A 10882-nucleotide genomic window follows, 5' to 3' on the forward strand; every position below is an offset into this window, starting at 1 on the left:
GTGGGGCCACAGCATATGATTTCCTAGAGTCCAGCAGCGCCTACTCCTCTTTCCCACTGCTGCTCTGAAGTGACAGCTGAAAGTGGAGCCGGGTGCCCTCTTCCTTGCAGCCTCCTCTAGCAGCCTGCTTTTGGGGGTACTGTTATGAAACAGCCTTCTGCTTGCCCACGCTCCCCCCAGCTCACCAGCCCCTGCAGCAACAACCTGCACAGCTGAGCAGCACCGAACTTCCCTGGGATCCCAAAGTCTGTCTGACTTCACGGACGCAGAGACCTGTATTTCCCACGGAGGCAATTCCACTGCTAGGCTGACACACCCATGGATATTTCCTCTGATTGCAAATAAAGCCAGTCACTTATGACTTTAGAAATCTAATCTGTGGCGTCTGGCAAAGGCATCCCAGTAGGGGTCTCTGCTAAAGACATCCCAGTAGGGGTCCATGGTGAGGTTTTTTGCCTCCCACTCCATCATTCATCCTACCTCCCCCTCCTACGAAAGGACCCCGGTCAAGGAGAATTGCCAGTCTCATCACAGATGTGTTTTGGGGGTCTCTCCTTGGGAGACAGAAAGGGAGGGGTGCGATTATGACATTCAGGTTATCAAACCACCCCCAGAGATCACCTGAGTGAAGATAAAGAAGCCATCCCAATAGAAAAAATTAGCAGCACAAAGGTTAAAAAAAACCAAAACACAAACTATGAAGATCTCAGGGGCTTTAAGAGATTAAGACCATCCATTCGCATGCAGAGAAAGCCAGAAAAAAAATGAACACAGAGGCACTGCAGACAGACAGACACAGAGAAAAAGATACTCACTGCCTTTGACCTGTCCTCTCTGCCGGTGGGTCTGTGCCGACAGCGTGGTCAAAGAGGCTCTGGGGAGAGAGCAGAGCTGTCTTCTTCAGAGACAACCCCCTGCACGGGGTGAAAGTCACACTTCGACACCCCTCCCCTCCCCACCTCTCTCTGGGCAGTAGCAGCACAGCTCAGAGCGGCTCTCTCACATCCAGCAAAACCCTACAGCAGCCTCAACCCAGCAGGCTGGGGCTCCGCTGCGCAGCCAGCTCCCACCGCGGCACTGCCGAGGAGCCCACCAGATCAGCGCATTTCGCCGCATCCCCTCCTCACCCACCTGGCAGCAAAACCCCAGCTTCTCCCCCGTTGGAGATGGGGGACCGCTCCGCACAGGCGGTGGATGCCAAAGGCTGGCAGGGAGCATCTGGGGGCGGGGAGGGGGGATGCCTGCGAAAGCGCTCGCTGTTGTCACCCTCGGTATGTTGGAATAAAGCATCCGCCTGCATCGTTTTAATCGGCTCCTCTGAGGTTTAGGGAAGGTTGCTGCCCTCGCATCGTCAGGAGTTGCCACAGACAGAAGGGATGGGAGACTTTAATTAAAGAGCCCAGGTGTCAGCAGGGCCAAATAAAACGTTAACAGGAAAGAGAGTACCTTACTGCAGGGCATAGGATGACAGAATTAAAAATCCACCTGGCAAGTCAGTGATGTGATTGACCCCTTTAATCCATCTCCCCTTCCCTCACCAGATGTGTGCAGTCCTGCTCACTCCCTGCCCCACAGCAGTCTCCTTGAAACCTCCGTCGGTGTGCTTACCCCACGGTACAGCCTCCGATTCCCTTTTCTCTCCTGCACCCACACCTCTGTCCTCCAGAGAATGTATATGGGGTGTCCAGTGCACTCCAGTGACTCCAACAACAACCTAACCCAAGGCACCTACATGGTGGGGCTGCTGCGCAGCCCCCCAGCTGCGGGCTTAGCTCAGTAACAACATCTGGGTGTCACGCAGGCTGCACAGGCACTGATGTGGGTCACTGACTCACTGAGAGCTCAAGCCATGGGATCTCCATTGCTTTTTTTGATCCGGATGAAGTTGATTGACTAAAAAAAATAATAAATAATAATAATAATAAAAAAAAGTCCTCTGCAGTTAAACAAGTCATTGCCTTTTTCCTAGAAACTTGTAGTCACCTGCCTCTTCTCTGCTAAAACACTGCTGGGCCTAGCAGGAAGCATGTCTTGAGACAGCACATTATCACCAGGCAACATCCCTGGGGGAGGACAGAGTCCTGCAAAACACAGGGGTCAGTAGCACTGTAGCAATGATTCCAGCTCTCCATCATCTTGGATCCCCCTCCTTCACAGCTCAACCTGGCAAGGAAATATTTGCCTTGTTCTCATCCTCCCATTGCAAAGCCCAGGTCATCCTGACTCAGATTAATTATGTCTCCAGTTATCAGAAGACAAGCACTGAAAAAATGCCATGGCTGGTACAATCTCCTTTCAGCCAAGGTCAAAGGTTGAGGTTCATCTTATGCCTCTGGTACAACAGGCTGGTTTGTTCAAGTTAAATAACAGTCAGCTTTAGCCCTTGCCCCAAACCCAAGCCAAATTTAATACAACATCATCAAGGGTTTAACTTCTAACATGTCATTTTTGTTTTAATGTGTTTCCACACTTCCTGGTTCTCTCTGGGCAACCGCAGGATGTCACAAGTGACAGTGTTTTCATAATACTTCCAGGACATCCCTCAGATCTCATTTACACACACAGACATTGTAGGGTGGGGGAGGTCAACAAAACATTCAATCAACAAAACTCTAGATAATTCTAGCCCATTATTCAGATGACTGGACTTTGCTGCAGTCTCAAACAGATCAAAAACTCTGATCCACTACCTCTGAATGGAATATATCAGAGGACCATGTGAGTGCTCCTGCTCCTCCTCCTGCTTTTATACCAGTTTTATATAGTGCCATCTCACAGCCATCACCAGCATGGACAGAGCCCCCAGTCCCTGTTTCTCCAGTACATCAGCACACCCCTTCATGACCTCAGCGAGATCCTAGAGCAACCCACAAGTAACTCTGAAGATCAACTGTTTTTTCTTCTAGTTTCCTGTGCCAGGTGTGAGTTAATAGAGAACAAAAATAAGTGAACTGTGTTGACAGAAGCACCATGGGAAATGTAATTAAATTGCAGATAAAGAGAATTCTATTTTTTACAGGGTAATATTTTAGAAAGCTTCCGTGCAATAGAAGGGGTTTATAGCAAATTCCTTCTAAAATAGCCCTCCTGCTTCTGACTACTCTGTAGCTTCTATTTAAAAGCTTTTAATAAAATAACTCATTTTGATATTAGGCTCGAATCCCATCCAATATTTTAAATCTCTCCAAGAAATACTTTAAAGCAATTTCCTCATGACCTGCTAACAGCAAATACACAAGCAGTGAAAACATGCATCTTTGGGACTGTTGGCTGTCACCGGGCAGGGTGGAAGGGAATTTGCCAGCCTGTGCCCTGGGCATTAATCTTCTCTCCACCATTTCCAGGGTCCTTTTCACCCTCCCTATTATTTTAAATGCCCCCCCTGCCTATTCTGTGTGTTTTGTCTCTTGATCATCATTCAAGTGTTTTTTACCCAAAAACTTCTTCTGGACCAAACACCTCCACCAGTTTCACTTGGTCCCGGTTTCTGCCACCCAACCACTAGATAAAATTGCATGGCCTGAAGACATCTCTTCCTTCCAGTATGGCTGTCCTTACGAGGCTGGCAGGACAGACAGACCAGGAAAGCAGCTCTGGCTGGTAGTTGCGTGGCTTTTGTCTCTCCAGATACAGGGATGCTCCTCCCGGGGCTGGCAGCTGACCGCCCTTCTCAGTTTGGAGCTGGAAGATCAGAGGATGCCAACACTGACTAGCTCATTTGCCTGGCTGACATCTCCAGTGGGTTTGCCTTAAACAAACTCCTTCACCTTGACATTTAAGCAGACTTCTCCCTATCTTCTCACTCTTGCTCTGTTTCCTCGGGGGTCTGCTGCCGCTCCGGGATTCCATTATTTTATGCCTAACGAGCCATCACACCGAGCCTGCCATGTCGCTTCCACTTCTCATTTCTGACTTTGTGGCCTTGTCATATTTACAGTGATCCATGCCACAAGGGCTTTGAACTTCTTTAGGGTTGCATTTGCTCTTACTTTGTGACTTTTCCTGGGTCTATGCCAGCATCTCTCTTTTCTAGTACCATGCTGCAAGGAGCTTGTTCAAGGGTGTGCTTCACAACTTGCTAGTCCAAGAGATTTTTCCCTGGCACCAAGAAAGTGCTTCTTCAGACTGCTGTGATGTTTGGCAGCTACATCCCCATAGGTGAAGTCAGTCTTTGGTATGTTTTCATGAGATCCTGTTGCCTTTGGGATCTCTCCGGAAGGTGCTCTGTGATGTAGGCTCTGTGATTGCAAAATGCCAAGTACATGAGGCCAAGCTGCCTCCCACAGTGGTCACTGCTTTGGGAATTCAGGTGACCTGCACGCTGCAAAGCCTGCCTTTGGCTCAACCACAAGCCTCCAGCCACGGTCCACTTCTGCTGTGACACAAGGGGGCTTTGGTTTTTTTGCTGGAGGACTGGAAGGAACAATCACCCTTGACCTGGAATGACAATCCTAGCAAATCTCTTGTGACACAAAGTGTCATTTGATCTCCTCCCATACATGGTCATTCAAAATTTATCCAGAACCCAGACTGGTACCTATATGGGCCCAACCCCAAGGTAATTCAAATTAGTAACTAATTTACCTCCAGAGCTTGCTGTTCTCCACCACTGTTTGCAATTAAAACCAGAAGAATATTGTTAGTAACTGACATCTGACAACATGCAGTGCTCTGCTCACTGTGCCCACCTGCCTGCCTGCTTGTTTTAGGGTTCGGGGGGAAAACGCACTTGGTCCAGCATGAGGTGACTGCCTTGGCAGGAGGGAATTACCATTGACATAGATAGCTTCCTAAACTGCAAAACAAACCACAAACTTGTCTCACGTATGAAGAAAGCCACAAGAACAGCTTCCTCCCTCTTCTGAAAAAGGAGCTCCAGTAACATCAGGAAATATCCACAAGATGTAGCTGAGAGTATTTTTAAAGGGTTAATTTTTTCTATTCACCTTAAACCTCAAATCATTCTCCACATCAGGCCAGGCAGTCAGGAAATCCTGAAAGGTGAAACAAGGAGAGCTTGAGTTTCAGGGGTAGGTGAGGAAAGCAGGCAGCTGATATACTGGATGGAGGTTGATAAAAGAAGCCACCTCACATGTGCTAACGAGGCAGGGAAGGAGATAGGAGACACCCACTGAGTTGAACTCCCCTTGACAGTAGAAGACTGTGCTTAAAAATAAAAATGAGTTACATAAAGTGCGATCCACGGTTCTGCCTCTGGCTTAGCTCGAGAGCATCGCAGCTATTTAAATTCTCCCCTGTGTCAATGATAAAAGCATCTTCTGGACATGTTTGTGGCTTTCGGGCATCGCGATCGCTGCAGCATAACAGATGCCTCCGCTGCGAGATGGCTCCTGGCCCCAGCCTGCGCTCCCAACTCCCTCCCCAATTCCTCCAGGCAGGTAGCACACAAAACCAACAGCTAAGCAGTGTGGGAGGCTCCGGGCTGAGAGGGGCAGTGCGCGAGACAGGAATCAAAGGGAAGAATTTCCCCTTTAAAGCACTTTATTACAATTTCATAATTGTTCTCTGAGGAAACATGCTCCCATGCCCAGGAGCAGTTACACGTAAAGAAGCGCGTCGGTGCCTCTGTGTGTGCGTTGGAGAGGATGCTGTTAGCGTGGAGCAGGGAGGCAGAAAGGATTGGAGTTGACACAGAGCTGCTCCGTGCAGCCTTGGAGTCCTCCCAGCTTTCAGGATCGCTGCTGCTGTCAATATGGCAGCATCTGTAATGCAGTTGGTGTGTATGGCTGGGAAGCCGAGACAGATCCATCCTGATAGACAGAGCTTCACAAAGATCCCCTACTGCGGATGCTCCATCCCTTGTACGCTTTGATTGAGATCTGATGCTCAACACGGGCCAGGGAGTGAGGCTTGCTGAAAGATGGGGTTAATTTTCTGCTGAGAGATCATTCGAGGTGCTCATAAGCATCCTGCATTTTGCAAGCTGAACTGCAAACTAGTCATTTATTTAAAGTTAGAACTCAACCTGAAGATCTCCGGGTTGCAGTCACAAATCCATTTATGATGGACAAGGTCTATGCTTCTTTGCTGTTATCACTGCTATTTCAAAGACCTGGGCTTACAGGGCATCCAGGTCCCACAGCAAGGATTTACTAGGGCTATTAATCGCTATACAGATACGCAACATAGCACTGGGAGGTCATTCCCGCTGCTGCAAAACACCTGAGCACGTGCTTAACTTTAAACATGTGAGCAGTTGAATGGATATTTGTACGATGAAATACAAACAGAGTTAACCACATGGGTGAGCTGGGATTTCTCTTTCATCTCTGGAGGCTGCTGCTCTAGCCCTAATTAAAACATAAATGAAGTGAGTTAGATGGGCTCATCCTCTTTCTCCAGCAGACGGTGGTTATTCATAAAAATGTCTGCTGCATCCAGCACCAATCATTGCTTTGTCCTGCCAGTCTGGATAGAGATGCATAGTGAGCTCTGCCAACGCCTGCCCTAGTCAAGCCTTAAGGACTGAGCAAAATCTCCAGAACCGCATGGAAGGACTGCAGGGCAAGAGGCCAGGCTTGTGCTGCCAATGCAGACAGTGCTGCTTCGGAGGAGCCTGGGGCTGCAGGAACAAGTGGGTCTCAGAGAAGGGCAGCACAACAGGACAGCGAAAGCACAGCCCTTTATGCAACGTGTATGCTCCCCAGATGGAGGAATGCAACTGCATTCCTCTGGGACTGGGTGCAGTGATAAACAGCCACAGAGAGAAGATGCTAGCACAACGGGTCCCTTGTATTTCTTAGCTGTGCCAAATTACCAGCTTATTCCCCCCACCCATGGAATGGCAGAAATAGCCCTTGCCGCTGCAGGGATCCCCATGAGTTACAGCAGCCCCGCAGCCAGGGCTGCAGGAAAATGAGCCCCCTCAGGTCAGCCCCCCGTTCTTCTCCCAAAGAGTGCACATGCTCCTGCCATCTGCAAGTTTTTGCTACAGTCTCTGCTCAATGCAGTTCTCTCGCCTCCAACATGTTCTCCTTTCGCTCCAATTAGTCTTATTTTTAACTAGCTCAGCCCCAGCTTTCAGCCTGGGTGTTAGTTGCAATGTCACAGATACCCAAATATTCCAAGGAAATGCAATCCACCATTTAAAAATAACAACAGCAAAGGGAGAAAAAAAATGAAAAGATGGTAAAGATCTCAGAGCTGCAGGCACCAGCACAGACTGATGTTTTCTCCCCGCATCAAAGGCCCACCACTAATCCCATTGAAACGGAGATCACCCCAGAACCAGTCCTGCTCCTGTATCAGTCCAGCCAGGGCTGGGCTGGGCTTAACATAAGAAATACGCTGCTCTCTTTTGCTGCCTGCTAATTAGAAGCGGTGTCTGTGTCCCTTTGACCATTCGTAAGATGCCACGGGAAGATTAATGCACCGGGAGAAGCACTGCCGTGACATTAATAGGGGTGACATCTGAGCAGCACCCTTCCCCTCCCACTTTGCCTGGGGAGCCATCCTCCCCCCCAGAAAACTGGGACAGGAGCAAGTAAAAATCCCTCCCCCAGGGACTCGTAACCACAGGGCCTTTCATCACCCACCAAGGCCCTCCTAGCTCTTACCTGTCTTGCAGCTGGCAGCAGGGTGGTGGCTACGTGGCTTTTGGTGCTTGATGGACATGGCTGGTTGGGACCCTGAGGAACAGTGTCTGCAGACTCCCAGTGCATCAGGGAGGGCGAAGGACCCAGCCCGGTCACAGTTATCTCTGGAGGAGCAGCAGTACTGTGCCACTTTTCCTGGCTCCCTAGCCCTGCATCTCGTGAAAAGAACAAGAGCTGGTGGAAGGAGGGGGGTTACAAAAGAGAGGGAAGGGGGAGAAGGGAGAGCGAGAGCGCGCGCTCTCACAGATGCACACACGCAGAGCAGACAGAGGCTTGTATAGGATGGCACTGCCTGACTTGCTCTCATTATTGCCGCTGGCTGGCTGCTGCCCATGGAGAACTCGCCAGCAGCCGCTGCTAGCCAGGGGCACAGTGGGGAAAAGGGACAGGGAAAAAATTAGGACCTCATGGACCATCAGAGCAAGGAAAACTACCGCCTGGGCACTGGGGGCTTTGTTTTCTTTGTTTGCTTTTACCTAGGAGGGGAAGGGCCGTACTAGAGGGCAGGAAGGGATTGCAGTGATAAGAGTTCAGCTTCTCCTTTATGACTCCTTTCCTCCATTGAACATAAAAAAAATCCCCAACTGCAGTCCTCAGGTACACTTAGGGATGGTGTAGGACTAGCCTGACCCAGAGCTTTTAAAAATGGCATTACGTCAAGACAGACAGAAAATGGGCTGCGCATACCCAGAGCATCAACATCATTTAAAGCTCAGGCCCGCCCCGACCCCATTCCCATTATCCGGGTCATGCCGATACAGGTCCAAAGGCCTGGCCGGGCTGTTGGATGGTGTGGAAAGGCACTCCAGCCATAACACCTCCCCTCTGCATGCTGCACAGAAAGCTGTGTGCAGAGCTGCCTGCAGTCCCTGACACTCTGCTCATCTGCTGCAATGACAGACCCAAAATGCCAGGGATTCAGAAATCTAGGTGTAATCCTCCCCAAAGGGCTACCAATTCCTCACTCCACAGATTTTTACAATGTGCTTTTCTAAAGCATCACATGCTTAGAAGCACGTGCCCCTTTGGAAAGAAGCAAGAGCTTTGTCCCTAATGCCCTTGCCAGCTTTTTGAAAGATCCCACACCTCCTCCCCAATTCTGCCCTAGTGGCTTACCACTCAGAGGGGCTGGGTCTTGCCTAGGGTGCTCAGTTTGGTCAGCAGGATTAAAATGAAAGCAACATCAGATGCTTAAGGTATTATGCCCTTCCCTGAAACCCCCTACTCACCTGTTTACCGCAGCTCCCTACTCTAAGGTTTCCCACTGGTGATTTCAGAGACACACAGATATCTAGCCACAGGGCTGCTGTTAATAAAAAAATCAATGGGTGTGATGCACTGAATTACAAACACAGAAAGTCTCCAAGTCAATACCCTCCACAGCAGTTAACCTGAGAATACCCCACATTGCCAGGTCTGTATCTCTAAGTGACTAGTTTCAGTAATACACCTTCAAAACTCGCCTGAGATTGCACATGTGTCTACAGCAAAGCAGGACAGGATCGAGTCCTCCTGAGCCAAAATCCAGCACCCCAACCACCTGCCTTCTCAGCTGGCCTCAGGATGTTGGTACTCAGCTCCAGGAAATATCTCCCTCACGGGTCACTCTGCCAGGAGCTGTCAGAACATGTTTCAAGTCACAGCATGCCATCAGCCCTGGAATAGAAAAGGTCTTGCTATGGATTCATAGCTATGGATGGCTTCTGTGACCGTAGCAGCAGATACATTGGCCTAGGGAACGATCATTTCAGGACCTATAACCAGGTATCCTTATTTCCCACCACAAGAGGAGTAAGAAGCTGAGATATGATGCTATGTCAAGATCCTGACCATTTCGCCACCGTGGAGGGACTCCAGCAGAACTGGGGAGCTGGATCCCTTCAGGCTACTGAAGCAGGGAGTAATATCACTGCAAGGGGGCATGCAGGCATCTGTTTTCCAGCCCTGTGCACCTGTATCACTTATATCACTGATAAAGCCTCCCAGAGTCTCAGTGGATGCAAGTCAGCTTTCTTACACCCCGGGGCTGGGAGGTTTCCAAATGACATCCATTCTCTATAGGGCTGTTCTTAATGCAGATATACTGCAGTGCAATCTCCCAGTACACTCAGGGGGGTGGGGATGAACCGTCTTTGGGGAAAAATCTACCCACATCAGCATCTTCTGGGGAGTGAGGAGCCATCTGCTCTGTGCCCCAAAGCATGCAGCCACCCTTCCAGTCTCCAGGACACCATGCAGCCTCCCATGGAGGCAGACCCTCCGGCATCCTCACAGCCACACGGCTGGGGTCCAACTTTCTTGGGGGAAAAAGGACAAGGCACCTCAGATGATCTGCAATGCAGCGTCCAAGACTTCACAGGGTCGTGCCACTCGCAAGGGGACACTGCCAGCGCCGCTGTCCGTCACCACTGTGAAGCCTTTATAGGGGCAGGGATGGCTTCTCCCCGGGTGAGCCAGGATTTCCAGCTGTGTGTGAAAAATCAGAGGGTTTGTTTTGTACGTGTGCAAAAGCCTAAACTTAGTGAGCAAGATGTTAAGTCGTGAGGGGAAAATAGGCCATATTTATGTAACTGTGAAAAGCTGCAGTGAAGGCTACGGATCCAATGGGAGAGGAGTGAATGTTCAGGGCTAACGACAAACGCTGCTATTCACTCGGCTTTGTCAAGAGCTCCAGTAGCTGCATATTCATCGCCCGACACCCCAGAGAACCAGCTTTGAGGCTTTCCAGGCTAAGAATAGAGGTCTCGTTGTGTTTGCTGCTCCAAGGCCTGGGTTTTGTCCGGGATTAGAGGCACCGGGGTGTGGAAGCCCAGCTGAAGGAGCACTGCAAATGGCAGCATCTATGTACGCCTGTGAGCAGCGCAGGGCTGTCGGCTCAGCAGGGGTGGAAAGCGCTGAATAAAGGGTGAATTCATTCACAGCCACACAGGATGGCATTAGTGCTGGCCCTCTGCTCACAGAGAAGTCCCCCGTGGTGGATGGTGCGCTCACAAAACACGACTCCCTTGTGCATAAACAAAACTCAAGCATCTTTCAAAGCAGGCAGCCGGGACAGTGCCATTACTGAAATTAGCAGCTCGTCCTCGCTGTAAAGTCTGATGGCTTGGATCCACCTCGGGAAGCCTGGTCCCTGCAGGGGCAGACAGCTTCACCAACAGTCTGCCTGCCCATGACATTTTGCTCCCCTTCCCCTCACACAGACATATTTCATCTTACTTAAACCAGGTCGTGAATCCAGCAATACCCAGCCTTGGAAATGTAAACCC

General features: G+C 49.9%; 1 protein-coding gene across 11 annotated transcripts in view; it reads right to left on the minus strand.

The window, feature by feature from the left end:
• Window positions 1–7890, minus strand: part of RGS8 (regulator of G protein signaling 8) — a 29161-nt gene extending 21271 nt beyond the window's left edge. For 2 of the 11 annotated variants that reach the window (XM_069789756.1, XM_069789753.1), the window contains exons 1-2: window positions 7578–7888; window positions 816–874 (exon numbers count right to left, since the gene is read on the minus strand). In XM_069789756.1, coding sequence (XP_069645857.1) covers window positions 816–874; window positions 7578–7682 — 164 coding nt within the window. In that variant the 5' untranslated portion in view covers window positions 7683–7888. Of the gene's footprint in view, window positions 1–815; window positions 1449–7577 lie in introns of those variants that run through there. The other 9 variants (XM_069789755.1, XM_069789751.1, XM_069789760.1 and 6 more) reach the window with 7 other exon arrangements.
• Between the last annotated feature and the right edge of the window lie 2992 nt (window positions 7891–10882).

This window comes from Haliaeetus albicilla, chromosome 8 (genome assembly GCF_947461875.1).
Source record: "Haliaeetus albicilla chromosome 8, bHalAlb1.1, whole genome shotgun sequence".
Taxonomy (NCBI): Eukaryota; Metazoa; Chordata; class Aves; order Accipitriformes; family Accipitridae; genus Haliaeetus; species Haliaeetus albicilla.